The 25,204-nt window shown below is 37.2% G+C and overlaps 1 protein-coding gene across 9 annotated transcripts in view; it reads left to right on the top strand.

Moving 5' to 3' along the window:
• The window catches only part of SYT14 (synaptotagmin 14), a 234,193-nt gene that overhangs the window by 166,716 nt on the left and 42,273 nt on the right, over positions 1–25,204 (top strand). The window contains exon 6 of one of the 9 annotated variants that reach the window (XM_007988563.3): positions 17,013–18,027. The exons of the other annotated variants lie outside the window; for them this stretch is intronic. Within the exon in view, the coding sequence (XP_007986754.3) occupies positions 17,013–17,036 (24 nt within the window). The 3' untranslated portion in view covers positions 17,037–18,027. Of the gene's footprint in view, positions 1–17,012; positions 18,028–25,204 lie in introns of those variants that run through there. 9 annotated transcript variants of the gene reach the window in all.

Raw genomic sequence — 25,204 nt, 5'->3', positions numbered from 1 at the left:
ATCTTTATTAAATCATTGGTTTACTTTAAATAATATATATGGTTTTTGGTGAGTTGCCTTTTAGGAAAACTGATATTTGACAAAGTTGTGTTGTATTTCATCTTGAAATAAGGTTCTCTACATTAATAGATGAGCTGCAGGCGTACCTATTAAGTTTTTTTTCTGTAGACAAATGGTTCTCAAAGTGTGATTCCTGGACCAATAACATCATCACATAGGAACTTGATAGAAGTGCAGATTCTCAGTCCCTCTCTGAAACTTTCTGAATTAAAAAAAAAAAAATGAGGGTAGGGCCCAGCAATCTGTATTTTAACAAGCACTGTACATTATTCTGATATACATTAAAGTTTGTGAATCACTGCTTTTGACCAGGGTTTGCAAACTATGACTTGTGAGTCAACTCTGGCATGTAGCCTGCTTTGGTAAGGTCTGTTGCTCCTCTCTGCAAAAGCAGCATAGATTACCACTCTGTTCAACTCAGGTGTGGCCACATGACTTGCTTTTATCTTTTGCTCATAACCTTTAAGAATCAGAATAATGCTTTCACTATTATGGAAGCATGTGTGGAAACGGAGCCTCTTTGAGCTTTGAAGGAAGCCTCTGTTGCCAGTCCAAAATCCATATGTTGTATAAGGAGGAAGTAAACCATTGTTGAATTAAACTGCTGAGAATTTGGAGTTCTCTGTTACTATAGCATAATCTACCCTGGCTGATAAAACATTTGCTCCTCTGACTAAGGAGTACATTAACCCCTGTGGGAAGAGAATCAGATGAAGCAGCCTAATACAGTTTGGATGTCCCCTCCAAATCTCATGTTGAACATGTTGAAATGTAATCCCCAGTGTTGGAGGCGGGGCCCAGTGGGAGGTGATTGGATCCTGGGGGCAGATTTCTCACAAATGGTTTATTTTAGCACCATCCTCTTGCTGCTGTCCTCACGATAGTAAATTATTTATCATGAGATCTGATTGTTTAAAGGTCTGTAGCATCTCCCCCTCTCCCTCTCTCACTCTTGCTCTCTTCATGTAACATGCCTGCTTCCATTTTTGCCTTCTGCTGAGAGTAAAAGCTCCCAGTGACCTCCCCAGAAGCTGGGCAGATTGCTGCACCATGCTTCTACAGCCTGCAGAACTGTGAGCCAATTCAACCTCTTTTCTTTAAATTGCCCAGGTACGTCTTAATAACAACATAAGAATGGCCTAACACAGCAGGGAATTGACTAATGCAGTTGCCTTCTTCTGAAAGAATCTAAGGCACCATATGTGTTCCAGATTCGATTACCTGGGAAGCAGACTCTGAGAGGGAGTTTAGTGTGCCAAATATTTGTTAAGGAGTGCTCTTGGAATTCATACTTGTAAAAGAGAGGAGATGGAAGCAGGATTGGGCAGAGAGAAGTCAAGCTGCAGTGCACGCCCAATGACAGTCTTAGCCAACCCCCAGGGAACTCTGGAACTAAAATAGTCCTTTAGAGTTGTCCCCATTTGGGCTGAGATGGCTAGGCTTTTATACTCCCATCAGTCAGTCATTGGATACTGGTTGCCCCTTGTATTAGTCCATTCTCATGACGCTAATAAAGACATACCCAAGACTGGGTAATTTATAAAGGAAAGAGGTGTAATTGACTCACAGTTCCACAGGGCTGGAGAGGCATCTTGAAACTTAAAATCATGGCAGAAGGGGAAGCAAACATGTCCTTCTCCACATGGCAGCAGCAACGAGAAGTGCCAAGGAAAAGGGGGAAAAGCCCCTTATAAAACAATCAGATCTCGTGAGAACTCACTCACTGTTATGAGAACAGCATGAGGGTAACTGCCCCCATGATTAAATTATGTCCCACAGGGTTCCTCCCATGGAAGCGGGATTATGGGAACTACAATTCAATGGGTGAGGAATTGTGAGGAATTATGGGTGGGGAAACCGCCAAACCATATCATTCCGCCCCTGGCCCACCAAATCTCATGTCCTCACATTTCAAAACAAAATCCTGCCTTCCCAACAGTCCCCCAAAGTCTTAACTCATTCCAGCATTAAGTCAAAAGTCCAAGTCCAAAATCTCATCTGAGACAAGGCAAGGCCCTTCCACCTATGAGCCTGTAAAATAAAAAACAAGTTAGTTTACTTCTTGGATGAAGTGGGGGTACAGGCATTGAGTAAATACACCCGTTCCAAGTGGGAGAAATTGGTCAAAACAAAGGGGCTACAGGCCCCATGCCAAGTCCAAAATCCAATAGAGCAGTCATTAAATATAAAATTCCAAAATGATCTGCTTTGACTCCATGTCTCACATCCAGGTCATGCCGATGCAAGAGAAGGGCTCCCACAGCCTTGGGCACCCCTGAAAGGATGACCTTGGGTGAGGCAGTTCTTTACAGTTGAGTCAGTTCCTGAAGGGACTGACATTGAAGGCTGTCTTCCAACAGCCCTACCAACAGCTAGGGCAACAGTCTCTTCTTAGATAGATAGGGAATTATCTATTGACAATTACAATTGTCAGCTACAATTCAAGGTGAGACTTGGGTGGGGAAACAGCCAAACTGTATCATTCCACCTTTGGCCCCTCCCAAATCTTATGTCCTCACAATTCAAAACAAAACCATATTGACATTCCATTGACAGTGTATCACAGTGTCTGTCAGAGCTATAAATCTGGACAGTATAAAAAATAATACTGTATTTGATTTTTTTTAACTGAAAGGCAGACATAGGGCAGATGGAAAGAAATGTAAGAATGCTAATATGCTAATGTAGTTAAGAAAAATGACTAACCCTCTCCTATTTAACTTAGAGAAGGATTATTTAGAAAATAATCAGCAAGGAAGAAATATTTATGTAAAGTTCAACTATTCATTTTATTTCATTTTTTCTATTAAATTTATGTAAGGTAAAATGGATTTTTAAATAAAATAGCTATAGTGTGATCCCATTTTTATAAAAGTATTTCTATTCCTTTTTCTGTTAGTATATATTCATAGAATGATGCCTGCAGGATGTTTACCTAATAGCAGTTTATGAATGGTTTAGGTTTATGGTGATTTTTTTACTTCTATCTTTATTTCTGTCTTTGTTTAATTATTTATGAGAATCATTTGTCAGTTAAAAAATGGAGTGTCAGAAAGGGCCACGGAATTTGGACCCTGGTCAGTTTGGTGGGGATAAATAAGTAGGTAAGTTTCTTGCTGGATTCTTTAAGACGGGTGAAAGGATGGGAGAAAAGACAGGACCATAGTGAAAACTTAAATTTTCTTAAGTTCTAATGATAGAGGGCACTTAATATTTTCTTAGATGTGTGTATTTCATTAAATCTGACTCTCGCTTACACTTCTATGTGAACACAAAGCAGTTCTGGAAGTAGACATGAGAGTAGATGATTGTCTTGGGTGAGAAGAGAAGATCTTCAGGAATTCCTAGATTTAAAAATCGGAGAAAAGAGAGGTAAAGTAGGAAGAAAGAGGCAGTAAGAGATCATGAAAGCCAAGAATGAAATTCGTGAAGGAAGGAATAATCAGCTTTGTCAGATGTTGCTGATGGAAAGAATAATCTGAATATTAAAAACTGTGTGTTGGATTTAGGATATGGAAATCATAGATAGCTTTTCAGGGGCTAATTTTGATACTGTAGGCTAGAATCCAAACGAGAGTGGCAGTCATTTAGACTTTTTTTTCACCTAATCTGGCTATAACAGGAAGAAAAAGAGGACAGTATTTGGAAAGCGAGGGTTTAGGGAGAATGTTTTTGAGCTGAGGAGAGCCTTGGGCATGTTTAAATATTAATGCAAATGATTTGATTTAAAAAAAGGACAAATAATTGAAGAGAGCCATTAATCAATGTGTTTGGGATAAACAGAGAGGCAAAAGTGTTGGAGTATTTTCAAGAGATTTATTTAAATGGTAGATCATGAAATGAATAAAGAGAGAAGTGAAGCCAGAAAGGGGATTATGGGCAGGAGAAGTAGAAAGGTTAGTGAACTGAAAGTCCCAAGGATATCAAGAAAGAGATGTGAGGGGAGTAGCCAAGCAAGAAGTGTTGAAGGATGGCAGACTGTGATTGAAAGGGGAATGTTTTCAGTTCATTTGAAGTGGAAGGAGAAGGGTCCAGAGTGTGATGGTGGAAGTGGGCATCTGAGATAGAGTAAAAGGTACAATTACTGGAGAGGGATACTTGTCAAGAGGGCTGGTTTCTTAGATAGGCTGAGTGGACACGGAATTTACAAAAGATGATGACAGAAGTTGAAGTGTAAAAAAAGGTTGAATTCAGAATCAAATTTTTAAGAAAAAAACAACTCCATCAAAAAGTGAGCAAAGGATATGAACAGACACTTTTCAAAAGAAGACATTTATGCGGCCAACAAACATATGAAAAAAAGCTCATCATCACTGGGTATTAGAGAAATGCAAATCAAAACCACAATGAGATAACATCTCCAGTTAGAATGGTGATCACTAAAAAGGCAGAAAACAGGCCGGGCACGGTGGCTCACACCTGTAATCCCAGCATTTTGGGAGGCTGAGGTGGGCAGATCATGAGGTCAGGAGGTTGAAACCATTCTGGCCAACATGGTAAAATCCCGTCTCTACTAAAATACAAAAAATTAGCTGGGCATGGTCACGCACACCTGTAGTCCCAGCTACTCAGGAGGCTGAGGCAGGGGAATCGCTTAAACCTGGGAGGTGGAGATTGCAATGAGCCAAGATTGCACCACTACATTCTAGCTTGGCAACAGAGCAAGACTCCATCTCAAAAACAAAAAACAAAAACAAAACAGCAACAAAAGTCAGGAAACAACAAATGCTAGAGAAATAAGAATGCTTTTACACTGTTGGTGGGAGTGTAGATTAGTTCAACCATTGTGGAAGACAATGTGGTGATTCCTCAAGAACCTAGAACTAGAAATCCCATTTTGCCCAGCAGTCCTATTACTGGGTATATACCCAAAGGATTATAAATCATTCTACTATAGATACGTACACGTGTATGTTTATTGCAGCAGTGTTCACAATAGCAAAACTTGGTACTAATCCAAATGCCCATCAATGATAGACTGGATAAAGAAAATGTGGCATATACACACCATGGAATACTATACAGCCATTAAAAAGGATGAGTTCATGTCCTTTGCAGGGACATGGATGAAGCTGGAAACCATTATTCTCAGCAAACTAACACAGGAACAGAAAACCAAACACTGCATGTTCTCACTCACAAGTGGGAGTTGAACAGTGAGAGCACATGGACACAGGGAGGGCAACATCACACACTGAGGCCTGTGAGGGGGTTGGGGGCTAGGGGAGGGGTAACATTAGGAGAAATACCTAATGTAGATGACGGGTTGATGGTTGCAGCAAACCATCTTGGCACATGTATACCTATGTAACAAACCTGCACATTCTGCACATGTATCCCACAATTTAAAGTATAATTTAAAAAATTTTTCAAAAGGTTGAATCAAGGACCATTTCCTCAAGGAATAAAGAAATGTTCAAGAATGAAGATGAAATGTCCAGGAGGACAAAATAGGAGGACAGGATGATACAAACTTTAAAGGAAAATAGTTGTTCTTTTCCTCAACTTTTAAAGGAGCAGTGCTTAAGAAGCAGCAGAGAACTTTGCTTCCTGATCTTGAGTCACGTGGGATATGAGGGAATAACCAGATTGAAAAGTCAAGAGGGAATGAAGTATCCTCAGGGAAGAATTCCGTTTCAATTAAACAAGGTGTTGGGAGTCCAAAGCAAAGACTAAAGTTCTAGAAGAGTTTATCATATGTCAGGAGTACCAAGGAGACATAGTAAAGGATTATACTAAAATGTCAATCTCAGTCATAATTTGATTCTATTTAAATCTCACATTTCACTTTAAGTCTAATTTAAATCGTACCTTTATAGAAATGTATTAGATTGTTATTATTATTCTTTTTTGGGACGGAGTTTCACTCTTGTTGCCCAGACTAGAGTGCAATGGCGCAATCTCGGCTCACCACAACCTCCGCCTTCTGGGTTCGAGCGATTCTCACGTCTCAGCCTCCCGAGTAGCTGGGATTACAGACATACGCCACCATGCCCAGCTAACTTTGTATTTTTAGTAAAGATAGAGTTTTTCCATGTTGGTCAGGCTGGTCTCGAACTCCCAACCTCAGGTGATCTGTCCGCCTCAGCCTCCCAAAGTGCTGGGATTAGAAGTTTGAGCCACCACATTAACATAAACCATTTAATTTATCTATCTTTGTAAACCCAAAATCCAGTACTAATTTTCATATGTGTCTGTGTGAAGAGACCACCAAACAGGCTTTGTGTGGCAATAAAGCTTTTTAATCACCTGGGTGCAGGCAGGCTGAGTCCAAAAAGAGAGTCAGCGAAGGGAGATAGGGGTGGGGCTGTTTTATAGGATTTGGGTGGGTAGTGGAAAATTACAGTCAAAGGGGGTTGTTCTCTGGTGGGCGGGGTGAGGAGGGTCACAAGGTACTCAGTGGGGGAGCTTCTGAGCCAGGAGAAGGAATTTCACAAGGTAATGTCATCAGTTAAGGCAGGAACTGACCATTTTCACTTACTTTTGACATTCTTCAGTTACTACAGGCCATCTGGATGTATATGTGCAGGCTTGGGCCCAGAGGCCTGACACTAATTATTGCTGTATAAATGTTGAATGAATGGATGGGTAAATAAGTTCATAGGATATGTATATTATCTCTGAGTTTATTGCCTCTGGTCTCATTTTGCAGCAAATCTTATATTATTGAACTTGGTTTTGTTTTGTTTTGAGATAGAGTCTCGCTCTATTGCCAGGCTGAAGTGCAGTGGCACAATCTCAACTCACTGCAACCTCCACCTCCCAGGTTCCTGGTTTCAAGTGATTTTCCTGCCTCACCCTCCCAAGTAGCCAGGACCACAGGTGTGTGCCACCATGTCTGGCTAATTTTTGTATTTTTGGTAGAGGTGGAGTTTCACCATGTTGGCCAGGCTGGTCTCAAACTCCTGACTTCAAGTGATCTGCCCACCTTGGCCTCCCAAAGTGTTGGGATTACAGGCATGAGCCACCGTGCCCGGCCTGAACTCATTGTTTTGTATCTTCATCTAGATTTTAAACACTTGGAGAAGAGAGACTGTTTTATTTATATGGTAGTTTTCATAGCATCTAAAACACAGGTGTTCAATGAACACTTATTAAATTTATTCATCAACATGTTCAAGTAAATCTGATCATTCTTAAATTCTTATTCAGTTTCATATAATGTAATATTATTTCTTAAGAGGTGTCAGTATCCTGGCCCTACTAAGAATCTTTCATAACCTGGGATACAATAAGCATGCATCTCAGGGTATTTAAACACATCAGGAGTTGTTTTATTTTTAAATAATAATTGATTAATTAGGGATATATGTGCATTTCTCAGTCAAGAACATAATGCCACAGACTCTTAAAAGTGAGCTACTTTATGACTTACTACAATGATGAACTTGTAGATAGTTGTAATTTCAACCTTTAATTTCTAAAATTCCTATGTGTCAGAAATAGCCTATCTTTTATGTTAATGGATTAAATCAATTTAAATCAATTCAGTTTGATGTTTATACTGTTATTTTTATTTTTAAGAGGTAAATTATTGCTGATACTCTATCATTCAGTTATGTGTCCCTATAAGAATCATACTTTATATGATTAGGAAATACTTTCAAAACTTAGCTTCATCCATTTTCATATTCACTATAATTCACAACTACCATTGTCAGCAAAAATCTACATTTTCTGAATGGAGATTACTCTTCTTCTTTGTAAAACAATTTGTAATAAATACTTCATGATAAACTAATAATCACAGTTGAAAATTGCTACATGAAGGGGAAAGTTACATGTGTTTTAGTTCCCTAGACAACAACAGTAATGAGTCATGGCTCACTTTAGTATAAAACTCAATGATTATAGACCTATTTAGAGACAGTTATTCACAGAGAAAGTAAATGAGCATATATTATTAGTTGAGAGGAATAACTGCAGTCTCACACAAAGAATTGTTATCAGATAAATCTTTTAGTGAAAGGAAGAAACTAAAACAGGTCACAAAAGAAGCCTTTTGTTTAAGTCAGATTTTTAGTTTTGTAGGAAAAAATTCAAGTTTAAAGGTCAAGTCTCAAGAAATTTTGAACATGCAGGAAAATTGAGTGAGAAAAACTGAAATTTCAATATGTAAAACTGCTTTTTAAAGTATTTAATATAGAGAATAAAGAACATCAAGCAACTAAATTGGGATTCATTTTGTTGAACCATCCAAATGCTAATCCCTTCACTGTCAGCATACCAACAAGTGTGTATTATGTTTTTCAAAAATGAGCCAGAAAATTAACAAATAAGCTTAAAGCACAGGCATTGTTTTCCTTTGCTGCTCTTATTTTATTTTAAGCAATTTATTTCTTCAAGATATCAACTTTAGTTGTTGCAATGCTAATGAGAGAGATTAACAAATGTTTTATGGAAAGAGAATACTACTTGACCATTTTATGATAGATTATAACAGATAAATAGGTCCAAGCAAGCAGCATATTCTATAATTAAGTACACTGTAAAATTTATTAAATTGAGAAAGAAGAGATAAAATAGTGTTTCATATAAAAACATCATAGGGAGACACATTCAAATTCTAAATATTAACTGTTATTTCAAAAATTATTTCTTTGGGGAGTATCTAGATTATGGCCATCCCGAAAACATGCCTTCTTCATTATTATCAACATCTATGAAATGATATATATTTTACTTTAAGGAAGCATTTTTATTACATTACAGTGTTCTCAAGTAAGTTCCCTTTTGTGTTGATTTTTTGTTTTTGTTTTTTGAGATGGAGTCTTGCTTTTGTCACCCAGGCTGGAGTGCAATGGCATGTTCTCGGCTCACTGCAACCTCCACCTCCCAGTTCAAGTGATTCTCCTGCTTCAGCCTCCCAAGTAGCTGGGATAACAGGCATGCGCCACCATGCCTGGCTAATATTTTTGTATTTTTAGTAGAGACGAGGTTTCGTCATGTTGGCCAGGCTGGTCTTGAACTACTGACTTCAGGTGATCCGTCCGCCTCGGCTAATTGTTTAATAATAATAGAATAGTCATATCCACTGTGTTTCTTATTTATTATCTTACCATTTGGTGGATGGATGATAATTAAATGAACAGTAACATTGAATGAGGTTGTTCTTGAGGCCTACCCTTTATAAATGAAAGAAATAGCAAACAGAAGCAATGTTTTATTATTTTCTTTAATCATTTTCCCCATCGTGCTAATCTAAAATAACAAGAAAGTATACAATGGGCAAATATATTTTAAAACCAAAATCCTTAATTCTCATATTTTTGTATTCAAAATCTTGACAGATGATTTAAAATAGTAGGTGCTTCATTTGAAAAATGTTTAATACTATTTTAAATGATAGATATGAATATGTATTTTATCAGAATATATTTTATAAGCTAACTACTAGTAATTACATTGCTTATAGTCTTTCCTCTGAATTTAGCACTAGTGAGGATATTTCTTCCAAGAGTTATGGATATATCTGCTGAGACAGTTATTTTGAGGTAGATAGGATTTAATGCTACTTTTCCAAAGTAGTGTCCATTTAGGCAGATGGTGAGAATTTAAAGAAAACTGGAAAATACTAATTGCAAAAATGTTTTTCTCTCCAGAAAACTTGAGATTTAATTTAGAAAAGAGGCAGTTTTTATCCTTGATGTATTTATGTTCTTAGAACAGAATAGAACTTAAGAAATACTGAATGCATTCCTAGGACAAAGGAACTTAATTTTAAATATTTTAACTTGAATGAAATTGTTTATTATCAGGTTTCCAGTCTCATAATCACATTTGTGCTGTGGATTCGGTAGAGACTATAATGAGTCAGAAAGATATCTATTTGAAAGTTACATTGAATTTTATGCAGGGAAAAGAATAATTCTGGTCATAAAGTTATTGTTCATGATAAGCCAGTATATAAATTTCCTGATGTTTATTTTAAGCAAATAGATGTAAATTTCCATCACTGAAAATGAACATGCTCCTGCAAATACCACGTGTTTGTATTCCAGGAGCTCCTGTTAGAGTAAAATACACATTTTTAGGTGTTGATTATGGAAAGGTGTTCTGCTAAGAAGGCTAATTCTCCATACTACACATGTTAGAATTGAAATAGTAGTGCCAGCTTACCTGGGTACTTCACAAGGTTGTGAAGATTAAATGAGGTAAAAGTATGTGAAAACCTTTGAACTAACAAACATTAGCTGCTTCTCTGAGATGAAACAGGTGTCCTTAATTTAATTTGAGTAATTCTACCATTTTTTGTAACAATATTCTCTGATCTTACAAAAGGTATACATTATTTTCTTTCCTATATCTCTTAGAATTGTTTTTATAGGCTATACGTTAGCTATTTACCATGTCCTTTTTATAGTTAGTCACTTTTGGGGCAACTAATGATTAGAATGGTACTAAATTACATTTTTTTTCTAGTGGAAAAAGCTAACAGAACTAATAGAAACTGAAAACTTAAGTTTGGTGCACATAGTTTTGTTATATTTTGGAATTACCTGATATTATAATCAAATTATATACAGTCATGCACCACACATAACATTTCAGTCAAAAACAGATCACATAATTGATTGTGATCCCAGAAGATTGTTACACAGTCTTATTACTGTACCTTTTTTTGGTGTTTTTGTTGTGTTTTGTTTTGTTTGAGATAGGATTGCTCTCTTAGGCTGGAGTGCAGTGGCACAATCAGGGTTCACTGCAACCTTGACCTCCTGGGCTCATCAGCCTCCTGATAGCTACTGTAGCTTTTATATGTTTAAATATGCTTAGATACACAAATACTTAACCATTGTGTTACAGTTGCCTACAGTGTTCAGTACGGTAACATGCTGTATAGGTTTGTAGCCTGGGAGCAATAGGCTATACCATCTGGGTTTGTATAAGTACACTCTATGATGTTCCCACAATGACGAAATTGCCAAATAATGCATTTCTCAGACCACACCTGTGTCATTAAGTGACTATAATTTGTATAATAAAAGTTATAACATATCTAAAGAGAATAAGATTTTTTAATGGAAAACAGCATATTAGAAGTACATTTTTCATTAGTCAGTTTACTTTCAGTGGTATATTTCTCCCTAAAATGAAAATTAGCACTGTCCTTAAGCTGTATTCAAGTTAAGAAAAATTTTTATACCAGCTCATTTGTGATTTGTCACAAAATATTAAAGAATTGCTAGATAGGAGAAATCTGTCATTTTAATGCCAAAATTGTTAGATATTCAAGACCAAGTTTATGTTTGCATTTAGGAGGGTTGGTATAAAGTTGGGAGCATCTGCAGTCTCTGGATTCACGTCATGGATCCCACTGCATCCCAACTGTGTGTCCTTAGTTGAATATTCAGCCTCTCTGTGCCTCATGTTTTTCATTTGTAAAAAGAGATAGTAATGATAATAGCCACCTCATAAAATTTTTGTGAGGAATAAAGGAGATAGTCCATGTAGAGTCCTTAGAACAGCAGCTGGTAAAGAGTGGGAACTTGATAAATGCTAACTATTTTTATTTGATCTTATCCATGTGTGAATAAATTTAATGTTCTAATTTTGTGGTAACCTTAATTAGATACTAGTCCGCAAGTAAAAAATCATTGCATTGTATTTTTTCAAGTTTCAAAATCAGAAGGAACATACCAAACTGGAAAAGAAGAGGGTAAACTGGAAAAGAAGAGGGTAAAAGTACTATTATTACAACAATGGAAGTAGCTAATAATAACTATTTTCAGGAACTAAATATAATTTAAGCCTCAAATGTTTTTGAGATATAACTTTTAGAAATATATTCTGAGTATTAAGAAGACAATTATAAATATTCTTTAAATGCACTTTTATTATTTTCAGACATATGTAGGAACTTATATTACATTGACACATAGCAAGCAGCTTAAACTAGGCTATTCTGAGGTAACAAATCCTGTGACTTTTAAATGCCCACAACAACGGTTTCTTTTTTACTTGTGCTACATGTTTATCATGGGTCAATTATGGCTCTACTCCATGTTTTCTTCACTGTAAGTTCCAGACTGATTGGGCAGGTTCTTTCTGAAACTTTGTTGGTTGTCATGGCAGAGAGCATAGCAAACTAATCCTTATCTCTGAAAACTTTTGCCTAAAATTGACACATGCCACTTCCATTTACATTTCATTGTCTAAAGCAGGGGTTGGCAAACTTTTTCTGTAAAGTGCCAGAGAGTTCATTTTTTTTTTTCTTTTTTTTTAGGTTCTACATATGGTCTCTGTCGCTTTTTTTTTTTTTTTTTTTTTTTTTACGATTCTTTTTAAAAATGTAAAACCTTTCTTAGCATGCTGGCTGAACAAAAAAACAGACCACATGCCGCATTCAGTTTGCAGCCTGTAGTTTGCTTACTTCTGATCTAAAAGCAAGTCTTACAGCCAAGCCTGGTATCAACAGTGAGGGGCAGTGAATAACTGGAAACAATATTCCATACAGTGAATTGTAAGATTAATGTAATCTGTATATTCACATTGTGGTTTGCATATCAGTAGTTTATAAATAAATTTGTGCTTTTATAGTACATGAATTTGCTCTCTTGGAACAACATTCTCTTTTACATCTTACTTAAATAATAGAGTTGCGTAACAAAGCCTTTCCTAAATACTCAGCTGTGTCCAGTTATCACAGTTTCTGAATCCAAGTGCTAATTTATAAAAATATTATTGAATATGAAATACTTAAATATCTGACAAGTCGTAGTATGTGTTAAATAAGTTGGCCTAGACTGGCACTGCCGAAAGAAAATGCAAGAAAGAGTTTATTTTTACAGTTAAAGATGGTGGATTAGGCACATATAATTATTTATTCTTCCTGTAATCTCCACTGAAATGATAGTATCATATATATGTTCCTACATACATAATGTGTATATATATGTATATAAATATATATACACATTCACATTTATACCCATAAGGTCCAAATAACTGGAAAGAGGGCATCAGCAGATGAGACATACCACCCTCTGAAGACATTGTGGATGGAGGCTGGTAACTGACTCTTTAGAAAGAATGGAGATAACCGAGCATAAAGTGCACATAGAAGGGGAGAACTAATCTGATCACAGAACCATGAATACTACCAGGTACAGCATGGGGTAGCATGAATCTGGGGATTAAAAGCAAGATAATCACGAAAAGCCTGTAAGATGTATAGTAGTATTTCCATCCAGCGTGAAGAATAGTGTCAGGCTTGCATCTAGCCCTTGGGAAGTCAATATCATAAGTTTCTTCTCTGGAAAAACTCAAGATTCCAAGCAAAGATTGCCCCATACTGGCATTTAGGAGTCCGCAGGGAAATTGTCTTATCTCCATCTAATCATGTTTATGCCTTCAGTGAACAAGCTGCATTTAAACGTTTAGAGTTTTTTGGGGAATGTATTCTTAAATATAAACAGGCAATCATGGCTGAGGAGACACTAAGGGAAAGCCTCCACCAGGAAAGAAAATCCAGGATAAACAGAAAATAAAATTATGCAACAGAAAGAGTCCATAGTGGAAAGATGACAAGAAAACTAAAAACTAATTTTAATTAGTGTTTTCAGAAAGATTTAAGACAGATTTTTTTTAGAAGAGAAAAAATGCTCAGAAAAAAGAACAGTCATAGAAAAAGGGGGCTCTTCTAAATTACAAGTATGATCGCCAAAACAAAGCAAATAGTAGAAGGATCAGTACGAGGACTGGCAAACTATAGCCTTCCACCTGTTTTTGTAAAGAAAGGTATACAGGAACCCAGCGCTGCCTATTTGTTTTCATATTGTCTATGGCTGCTTTCATGCTACAACAGCAGAGTGAGTAGTTATGACAGAGATCATATGCTCATGAAACCAAAAAATTTACTCTCTGGCCCTTGACAGAAAATGTTTACTAACCCATTAATTAGAAAATAGAAATGAAAAAAAAAAAAAAAAAAACTCCAGAAAATATAAAAGGAAAATGGAGTAGAAAAGAAACAGATGGAAAGATTTAAAAAAGGATTAGAGACTTAGACAAACCAGGAGGATTTAACATATGACTAACAGGTGATTCATGAAGAAAGAAAACAGAGGGGAGGAAGTTGTATTAAAAATACAAGGCAATGTGCCAAAGCTGAAGAGCTTGTCTCCAAATGAAGGATCTGAACAACAAATGAAAAAATCCAGACCTAGACACAGCATTGTGAAATTTTAGAACACCAGGGGTAAAAGAAAATCCAAAAAGACCCCCAGATGACTTAAAAATTAGAAAGATCAGAGGGGCATCAAACTTTTCAACTGCAAAACTAGATGCTGCAAGACAGTTAAGCTAAGGCTTCAAAATGGTAAAGATACATGATTTTCACTATATTAAGTGTTTTGTATGTATAATCTCCTTAAATTCTAAACACAACACTATTATGGGTAGGTGTCATTATTTAATCCTGATTTTACAGATGATAAAACTGTACTTTTGTGACTTTGAGTATCCCAAAGTCACTGTGTTACATTTGATTACTTGGCAAACTACAAATATTCCCAGCCCTTTCTAGTTTTTTTGTTTTTTTTTCCTGTACTTCAAGAGAAATATGTTTGAGATTCTGTAGCGTTCTGGATGCTAATCAGGTTCCAGCAGTTAAACACATTTGTGCATGATTTGCGAAGTTAAAGTGAAGGCAGAGGCCATTTTCTTACTGCTTCAGACAGGCAAGTTCAAGGAAAGATGCTTTTCCTCCTCCAGTAACATTCTTTTTCTTTTTTTTAGATTCAAGGGGTAGGTGTCTATGTTTGTTGCAGGGATATATTGCATAATGCTGGAGTTTGAGCTTCTATTGAACCCATCACCCAAATGGTTAGCATAGTACCCAATGAGTAGTTTCTCAGTCCTTACCCCCATCCCACCCTCCCCGCTTTTGAAATTCCCAGGGTCTGTTGTTTCCATCTTTATGCCTATGTGTACCCATTATTTAGTTCCCACTTCCAAGTGAGAACATGTGGATTTGATTTTCTGTTTCTGCGCTAATTCTCTTAGGATAATGACCTCCAGCTGCATCTGTGTTGCTGCAAAGGATATGATTTCATTCTTTTTTTAGGGCTGCATGGTATTCCATGGTGTATAGTGGCTAGTTTACAGCTTCATGTACACTAAGAGGTAATTGCAATGGCCATGAAGACTTCCTGATCTCTTGATCAAACTAATATAGTGTGTTTTTTAAGTCATATCTTCCGGCCTCCCCACTACATAGTAACTCCTTTGGGGGATCAGGTTTTCAAAAGTGTTCTAGGAGTCATTTCTGCAGAACTAGCCTAAACCTTGCTACTCCAGCTCTTCTAACAATTTTGTAAAGCCCCTAATTTTCTGAATTAAATCTCTTTCTTAAAATACCCAAAGTGATTTCTGTTTCCTTCACTGATTCCTGACTGATGTAGTTCACAGAAGTTTAATATTAATGATAGAATAAGAGGTTTTCAGATTTTAAAATTTATATCTAGGCAGTCCATGCTATATTAAAACACTGCCCGTCATAACCAGGGTTTGATTCTAGTTAAAATGGTTTTTTAACATATAATATCTAAGAATAATTACATTAGTGGAAAGCGGTAAAGAAAGGCAACATCCAGCTGGGCGCAGTGGATCATGCCTGTAATCCCAGCACTTTGGGAGGCCGAGGCGAGCGGATCAGGAGGTCAGGAGATCGACATCATCCTGGCCAACATAGTGAAACCCCATCTCTACTAAAAATACAAAATTAGCTGGGCATGGTGGTGCACACCTGTAATCCCAGCTACTCAGGAGGCTGAGGCAGGGGAATTGCTTGCACCAAACAGTCAGAGGCTACTGTGAGCTGAGATCCCCCCACTGCACTCCAGCCTGGCAACAGAGTGAGACTCCGTCTCAAGAAAAAAAAAAGAAAGGCAACGTCCGCTTACTTTCTTCAGCTTGAATAGTGCTTCCGTGTACTGGGTGCAATTTTAAGCATGATATATATTAACACATTTACCCCCGAGATAGCTACTATTATCCTTAATTTATGGCTAAAAAAGAAAAAAAGGCATAGAAAGGTTAACTGAATTGCCCAAAGTCATATGCTTAGTAAGAGGCAGAGTGAGGATTTAAATTCATCTGTCTCCACAGTCTGTTCTTTTAGCTATTCTATACTTTATCATTATATCTTTGTAACACTAAATTTGACCTGAAAGGGGGTTAGATTTGTCTGGGATTGTTGATAGAACCAAGTGTAAAGTATAAACATGTCTTTATTCCCATGTAATTTGTTTTTTATTAGATGTGAAAGTCTTTCAGAATCCTTAAAATGTCAAGATTGTGATTTTTAGGACAAAAATACAATGTAAAGTAGATCCAGAAATGAGAACTAAAAGTACGCTTTTCATCATCAGTAGTGGTGTGCTGCTGAAAATATATTATGACCAAAATAATTTTATGAAAAAGTGCTGAATTCTCTCCTTGTGGATCCTTGCCATTTCTTTTTAAATTTTGGTCCTTTTGGATGTTTCTCACCATTTTCCTCTGAATCTTTTATGGTTCTGTACCCTAGAATGTATCATGAAATATGTTAACTCACTTAAAATTTCATAGCTCTGATCAATTTAACAGTTTACTAAATTGTGTGAGTGACATATAGAGAAAGAAGCAGAGGCTTTTGATAGTGTTATGTTCCTTGGTGGATGGGGTTCTATGGCTTTGAGTGGGCAGGGGCTTGGATATTTAAAATAGGAAAAATGGTAAAATGTGCTTTCACAGGTAGTCCCTACCTAATGAATATGTTGTGGTCCCATACTCATTTATAAGTTAAAAGTTCATTTGCAAGTCAGCATGTAGACAGTGCTTGGAAGTTTGAACTAAGGCTGATTATTATAAAAGCACTAAAGATTCTAGGAGAACATAAGTACCACTTAGACTTTATTTTCATTGGATAATGAGGTAGATATATTTCCCATTCTCACCCTCACTTCCAGGGCAGTGACTTGAGCAATCTATAAGTGGACATCCTCAGGGATTGCTAAGGAGACCCTCCATTGAGGACTCTGGCAGGGGAGGTGACAGTGTAAGTATGGCTGTGTTGGTGATGGCTACAGCAAATGCCCTCAGCAAACTTCTTCTTAGATTCCATTGGCTAGGATTTGGTCACATACCCATGGCATCTACCAGAAAGACTGGAAATACAACTGCTGGCATTTTTAGTCTTCGAAGTAGGAGGAGAGCCCTTCCAACAAGAAATAAAGAGGTTGGCAGTGGCTGTTGAGCAGGCAACCAACAGTGTTATAACCGGGGATTTTGGTAGCAGTCTTCAAATTTATGCTTTAATATGGAACTATCTTTTGGACGAATGTACCTAAAATGAATAATTTCTCCTTTAAGTTTCTTCCCTCTTTCCAAGTATACAATATTTTATTTTTAAAATTGGATAATCAGGGCAGGGCACGGTGGCTCACTCCTGTAATCCCAGCACTTTGAGAGGCTGAGGTGAGTGGATCACCTGAGGTCAGTAGTTCGAGATCAGCCTGGCCAACATGGTGAAACCTCGTCTCTACTAAAAATACCAAAAATTAGCTGGGCGTGGGGGCGGGCGCCTGTAGTCTGAGCTACTCGGGAGGCTGAGGTAGGAGAATTGCTGGAACCCGGGAGGCAGAGGCTGCGGATCATGCCCAGGATCGTGCCATTTACTCCAGCCTGGACAAAAAGTGAAACTCCATCTCAATAAAATAAAACAGGATGATTAGATATATGACTATTAATTATTTTCAAGGGAGATTTGAAATCTCCCTTGAGGTGTGGTGGCTCATGCCTGTAATCCCAGCACTTTGGAGGGCCAAGGCAGGAGGATCGCTTGAGGTCAGAAGTTTGAGACCAACCTGGACAACACAGGGAGACCCAGTCTCTACAAAAAATGTTTAAAAAAATTAATTGTGGTGACACATGCTGTGGTCCCAGCTACTGGGGAGGCTGAGGTGGGAGGATTGCCTGAGGCTGGGAGAGTGAGGCTGTAGTGAGCCATGGTTGCACCATTGTACTCTAGCCTGGGTGACAGAGCAAGACCCTGTCTCAAAAAAAAAAAAAAAAAAAAAAAGATTTATGTATGTAGCTCTTCACTAGTGAACAGCTATCTTATATTGTAAATGCAAACAAAAGTTCACAACTCATACAATATTTCTTTTTCCTTTCATCTTCTTTTAATAAGAACTTAGGCTTGTTTAGCTTTGGAAAATATTTTTCACATTTATATTACATTAGAAATGCCACTCTTTAAAAAATCAATATTTAAAATACAAAATTAATAGCTGAAGTGTTTGTACTGAAACAGATCCACCACCCTCTTCTGTCCTACAGAATTTCTGAGTAAGCTCTGCCAGTCATTTGCATCAGAATCTTATGAAATACGAACAGTGTCTATTTCGGGGACTCAACACTAGATCCACTAAATCAGAATCACTGGAAAGCAGCCTAGGAATCTATTTCAAACAAATTGCCCAAGTGATAGTAGCATACACTGAAATATCAGAGCCACTGATACATAAATTGTTTTCCCGAAGAACATTGTGGATATGAGTGAATTGAAGTATATATTTTGGAATAAGTTCTGAGGACATATTTTTGTCTGTTTTTTTGTGTTTCATCAGATTTTTCCATCTTTTACTGCCTTTGTTTTCCTTTTCAAATATTTAGCAATGTATGTTCCTTAGGTATCAAAAAAATAGCTTCAGGAGTAGAATTATAGAGAAGTATCAATGAAATTATAGTAAAAATGTTAAGAAAAGTTTCCGTTTTAGAAATCCCCTACCATCATTTAATCATATAAAGAGCCAGAGATTACACTGATTAATTACTTGCATCAGTTAAGATTCTGTCAGTTTCAAGTGAATGCACACCAACTCAAAATGGCTTAAGCAAATAACAAAGACCTAGAGAGTAGGCCTTTCTTCAGGCATGACTGAAATAATGTTACCAAGGTACTGGTTTCTCTTTCTACTCTCTTCCCTGACCCTGCCTTTCATGCGTCAGCTGCATAATCAGGTTTCACATAGGGGCCCTCTTGAAACTCCTTGTGTCTCACTGAGTTATGTGCCCATTCCAGAACCAATCACAGTGGCTACAGGGATGGGCCGCACTGATTAGCTTATGCCCTGGAGCTGCGTGGTCGGTCACCTTCTAAATCACATTAGATAAGAGTTAGAAAGGAGTTAAATTCATGGTACCACCACTAAAAGGAAGTGATGAATGGATGCTCGGGAGATGAACAACTAATGTCTAATGTAATGTTTATTTAAACTTTCTTGATAATAATGTTCACTAAACCTTTAGTGATTGGACATAATATACATGAAATCCTATTTTAATCCGTTTGATGCTACATCAGAATTAGGCAGAATTTTCTGCACATTGTCTTTAGGAAACTTGAGGTCTGTTACACACAATCAATGTCTTTCTAATATGTTTAATTGGCTATGAGCTCAGTAAGCCCTGAAAATGATGATTCTCAATCTTGATTACACTAGAATGAGTTGGAGAGTCTTGAAAGTCAAGATGCTCAGGCTCCCACTTAGACCTGTTGATTTGTGGGGCCTGAGTATCTGTATCTTCTAAATGCTCTGCAAGAGACTCTAATACCAAAACTGCATCAGTTTTCATTGCCCTATAGAATCTCTCTGACTTTCATATCTTCTTCACTGTCATTTTCTGGATAGCCCCAGGACTGCAGTGAGTCACTGTGGAGTTCTAAAATATCTGTCGAGTCTGACCATAGACTTAACATGAAACAAACCATATCATTCAGAAAACTATTATAAAACTGTTTTTTCCAAAACTGCTCAAACTGCAGCCAGCTAAACAAATGGAAAGAGGTACTTATACACACTATTAAATGTTAACCATTTCATTGCCTTTGGCTTCTTTCATTTCTTATATACTGTAAAATATTAAAATTATTTATCTCCTTGATTCGTTAGAATTTTAGTGTATTTTGAGAGCAGAAAAAAACAAAAAACATTTTAAGAATAGATTAAAGTCATGACCATGGGAAAAAAATGGTTTATTTCCAGTGTTCATTGTATGTAACCTAGAATATTATAGATTACATTTTCCTTTTGATTCAGTTTATTTAAACAAAGTTTATTGTGGCACTGAAGATGTTAGAACTAAATTTTTTTTTTAATTTATTTATTATTATTAAACTTCAAGTTGTAGGGTACATGTGCACAACGTGCAGGTTTGCTACATATGTATACTTGTGCCATGTTGGTGTGCTGCACCCATCAACTCGTCATTTACATCAGGTATAACTCCCAATGCAATCCCTCCCCCCTCCCCCCTCCCAGAACTAAATTTTTAAGAAACTGACAAATTCATCATTTCCTGGGCTTCATTGGTCATTTGGGAACACTGATTTGGAAAAATATGCCAAGTGGCCCATTAATTATCCACAAGGCCATTCTTATGATGTATAGTCCCACCTGGACTGTCCTGAAATTCGCAGTGTAAAGTGACAGAAGGAATGAAGATAACATTAAAAGATTTGTTCCAAAATAACACATCATGATAAAGTGAAATAAAAACCATTGCTATTTCTATAGCTATTAACATTTCATTTCCCGGGAAATGCTTTTAATACTCTATGAGGATAAATACAAAAACAACAGTAATAACATCATATATAATAACTCAGGTAGCTAGAGAATTCATGATGAAGTTGGTCTCTCAGAAATATCCTTCTTTATTCCTATTTTAATGAACATGTAAATCATATTTTGCCATTATATTTGTCAGTAACTTACTCATAACACTTGAAATTTGAATCAGAACTAATCTTCAAACAGTCTGTTTTGTGGCATAAAAGAATTGTTATTACCATTTTAACATTTAAGAAAGGAAATTTGAAACTCAAGGTATTCATAAATTTAAACTGAAATCATCTTTGTCCTAATTCCTTAGTGAGAGTGTGTTTAAGATTTTAATTCATATGAAGTGGTTAGCACAGTTCCTGGGACTTAGTAAACAGTCAGTAAATAATGGTTGTGTTAATATTACCATCATCACTACTGTTTCTACTACCATCACCACTGTGACTGTCACCTTTTAGCCACTTCTTTCATAAGCGTAGTTTAATTTGATTTCCTTTTAGTTGGAATTGACAGTTGTTTTCATAATCCATTTTGTCCCTGTGAACATCTTGCATGAGTAATTTTTTTAAAGTTTCTCCCTTTTACAGGGATAGTCTTATTAATATATGCAGAACTTGTTATAAAATATGAAAAAAATGTAAATTGTTAAAGTCTTAATTGCACAGTAGAATTGGTATATGCTATACTAAATATCTTTCATGGCTTATGCCACTTTTTCACAGAGGCAAGACTTATGGAATATTATGCTTCTTTTTTATTATCATTATTCTATTTGTATATAGGTATACATATATATACATATTTACATTTATATTTATTTCTATACCTATATATTGAAAGCCATGCATTCACATTGAGACTACCAATTTTAGTTCAGCACCACAGGATTCATACTAATTTTCTTCCTTTTTATATGTGTAGCTACCTTCTTCCATAGTGAGAAGCATGGCTTCTGTTATCCTTAATGTATTAACTCATTTGATCAATCTCTTTGAATGTAGCCAGTGTTCTGTTGCAGCCATACCTTCCATATAAACATTCATTCCCAAACTCAGGTTCTAACTCCCTGTGTTTATTTTCTCCTCCTGCATGAAGTCCTCATTATGTTTGGCCTCTGACACCAAGTAAAGGCTCTCCTCACCCTGCAATGGCTTTGAAGCCTCATACCAGGCTGGCCCTGATGCAGGACACCAGCCTTGGGCTCTGACATCCCACACTAGACCACTCTTCTATGGAAGGTTCCTTACCATACTTGGAACCTGACACCTGAACGGGCCCACCCCTCTGAATGGGTGCCCTTCTCACCCTGCAAAAGGTTCTGGCAGCCCATTCTGTGTTACTACGTGTTGCCCTCAGTGGAATGTCTTCTTTACCCCACCAAGGCTCTACACCCCAGGCAAGGCCATCCCTCTGTGGAAATGTTCTCCTTATTCTGCTCAGGATCTGATGGCCACCACCAGGCTGCCCATCTGGGCTCTCTCCCCATGCCAAGTCCACCTCTTCATATCTTTCTTCCCACCCTGGCATGGACATCCTCTTCACCCTGCTGTTGTGCCATTCCTCTGTGAGGACACCCTCCTCACCCTGCTTGGACATAATTGATTTTTTTTTAACTTTTTTTTTTTATACTTTAAGTTCTAGGGTACATGCACACAACGTGCAGGTTTGTTACGTATGTATACATGTGCCATGTTGGTGTGCTGCACCCATCAACTCGTCATTTACATTAGGTATATCTCCTAATGCTATCCCTCCCCCTTGCCCCCTCCCCACAATAGGACCCAGTGTGTGATGATCCCCTTCCTGTGTCCAAGTGATCTCATTGTTCAATTCCCACCTATGAGTGAGAACATGCAGTATTTGGTTTTCTGTTCTTGCGATAGTTTGCTGAGAATGATGGTTTCCAGCTGCATCCATGTCCCTACAAAGGACACGAACTCATCCTTTTTTATGGCCGCATAGTATTCCATGGTGTATATGTGCCACATTTTCTTAATCCAGTCTGTCACTGATGAACATTTGGGTTGATTCCAAGTCTTTGCTATTGTGAATAGTGCCGCAATAAACATACGTGTGCATGCGTCTTTATAGCAGCATGACTTATAATCCTTTGGGTATATACCCAGTAATGGGATGGCTGGGTCAAATGGTATTTCTAGTTCTAGACCCTTCAGGAATCACCACACTGTTTTCCACAATGGTTGAACTAGTTTACAGTCCCACCAACGTGTAAAAGTGTTCCTATTTCTCCACATCCTCTCCAGCACCTGTTGTTTCCTGATTTTTTACTGATTGCCATTCTAACTGGTGTGAGATGGTATCTCATTGTGGTTTTGATTTGCATTTCTCTGATGGCAAGTGATAATGAGCATTTTTTCATGTGTCTGTTGGCTGTATGAATGTCTTCTTTTCAGAAGTGTCTGTTCATATCCTTTGCTCACTTTTTGATGGGGTTATTTGTTTTTTTCTTGTAAATTTGTTTGAGTTCTTTGGAGGTTCTGGATATTAGCCCTTTGTCTGATGAGTAGACTGCAAAAATTTTCTCCCATTCTATAGGTTGCCTGTTCACTCTGATGGTAGTTTCTTTTGCTGTGCAGAAGCTCTTTAGTTTAATTAGATCTCATTTGTCAATTTTGGCTTTTGTTGCCATTGCTTTTGGTGTTTTAGACATGAAGTCCTTGCTCATGCCTATGTCCTGAATGGTACTACCTAGGTTTTCTTCTAGGGTTTTTATGGTTTTAGGTCTAACATTTAAGTCTCTAATCCATCTTGAATTAATTTTCGTATAAGGAGTAAGGAAAGGATCCAGTTTCAGCTTTCTATTTATGGCTAGCCAGTTTTCCCAGCACCATTTATTAAATAGGGAATCCTTTCCCCATTTCTTGTTTCTCTCAGGTTTGTCAAAGATCAGATGGCTGTAGATGTGTGGTATTATTTCTGAGGACTCTGTTCTGTTCCATTGGTCTATGTCTCTGTTTTGGTACCAGTATCATGCTGTTTTAGTTACTGTAGCCTTGTAGTATAGTTTGAAGTCAGGTAGCGTGATGCCTCCAGCTTTGTTCTTTTGATTTAGGATTGTCTTGGCAATGTGGGCTCTTTTTTGGTTCCATATGAACTTTAAAGCAGTTTTTTCCAATTCTGTGAAGAAAGTCATTGGTAGCTTAATGGGGATGGCATTGAACCTATAAATTACCTTGGGCAGTATGGCCATTTTCACAATATTGATTCTTCCTATCCATGAGCATGGTATGTTCTTCCATTTGTTTGTGTCCTCTTTGATTTCACTGAGCAGTGGTTTGTAGTTCTCCTTGAAGAGGTCCTTTACATCCCTTGTAAGTTGGATTCCTAGGTATTTTATTCTCTTTGAAGCTATTGTGAATGGGAGTTCATTCATTATTTGGCTCTTTGTTTGTCTGTTACTGGTGCATAAGAATGCTTGTGATTTTTGCACATTGATTTTGTAACCTGAGACTTTGCTGAAGTTGCTTATCAGCTTAAGGCGATTTTGGACTGAGACAATGGGGATTTCTAAATATACAATCATGTCATCTGCAAACAGGGACAATTTGACTTCTTCTTTTCCTAACTGAATACCCTTGATTTCTTTCTCTTGCCTGATTGCCCTAGCCAGAACTTCCAACACTATGTTGAATAGGAGTGGTGAGAGAGGGCATCCCTGTCTTGTGTCAGTTTTCAAAGGGATGCTTCCAGTTTTTGCCCATTCAGTATGATATTGGCTGTGGGTTTGTCATAAATAACTCTTATGATTTTGAGATACATTCCATCAATACCGAATTTATTGAGAGTTTTTAGCATGAAGGGCTGTTGAATTTTGTCAAAGGCCTTTTCTGCATCTATTGAGATAATCATGTGGTTTTTGTCTTTGGTTCTGTTTATATGCTGGATTACGTTTATTGATTTGCATATGTTAAACCAGCCTTTCATCCCAGGGATGAAGCCCACTTGATCATGGTGGATAAGCTTTTTGATGTGCTGCTGGATCCGGTTTGCCAGTATTTTATTGAGGATTTTTGCATCGATGTTCATCAGGGATATTGGTCTAAAATTCTCTTTTTTTGTTGTATTTCTGTCAGGCTTTGTTATCAGGATGATGTTGGCCTCATAAAATGAGTTAGGGAGGATTCCCTCTTTTTCTATTGATTGGAATAGTTTCAGAAGGAATGGTACCAACTCCTCCTTTTACCTCTGGTAGAATTCGGCTGTGAATCCGTATGGTCCTGGACTTTTTTTGGTTGGTAGGCTATTAATTATTGCCTCAATTTCAGAGCCTGAAATTGGTCTATTCAGGGATTCAACTTCTTCCTGGTTTAGTCTTGGGAGAGTGTAAGTGTCCAGGAAATTATCCATTTCTTCTAGGTTTGCTAGTTTATTTGCATAGAGGTGTTTATAGTATTCTCTGATGGTAGTTTGTATTTCTGTGGGGTCGGTGGTGATATCCCCTTTATCATTTTTTATTGCATCTATTTGATTCTTCTCTCTTTTCTTCTTTATTAGTTTTGCTAGCTGTCTAT

The sequence above is a fragment of the Chlorocebus sabaeus genome, chromosome 25, assembly GCF_047675955.1.
Source record: "Chlorocebus sabaeus isolate Y175 chromosome 25, mChlSab1.0.hap1, whole genome shotgun sequence".
NCBI classification, from domain to species: Eukaryota; Metazoa; Chordata; class Mammalia; order Primates; family Cercopithecidae; genus Chlorocebus; species Chlorocebus sabaeus.
This window is presented reverse-complemented; position numbering and strand designations above follow the sequence as displayed.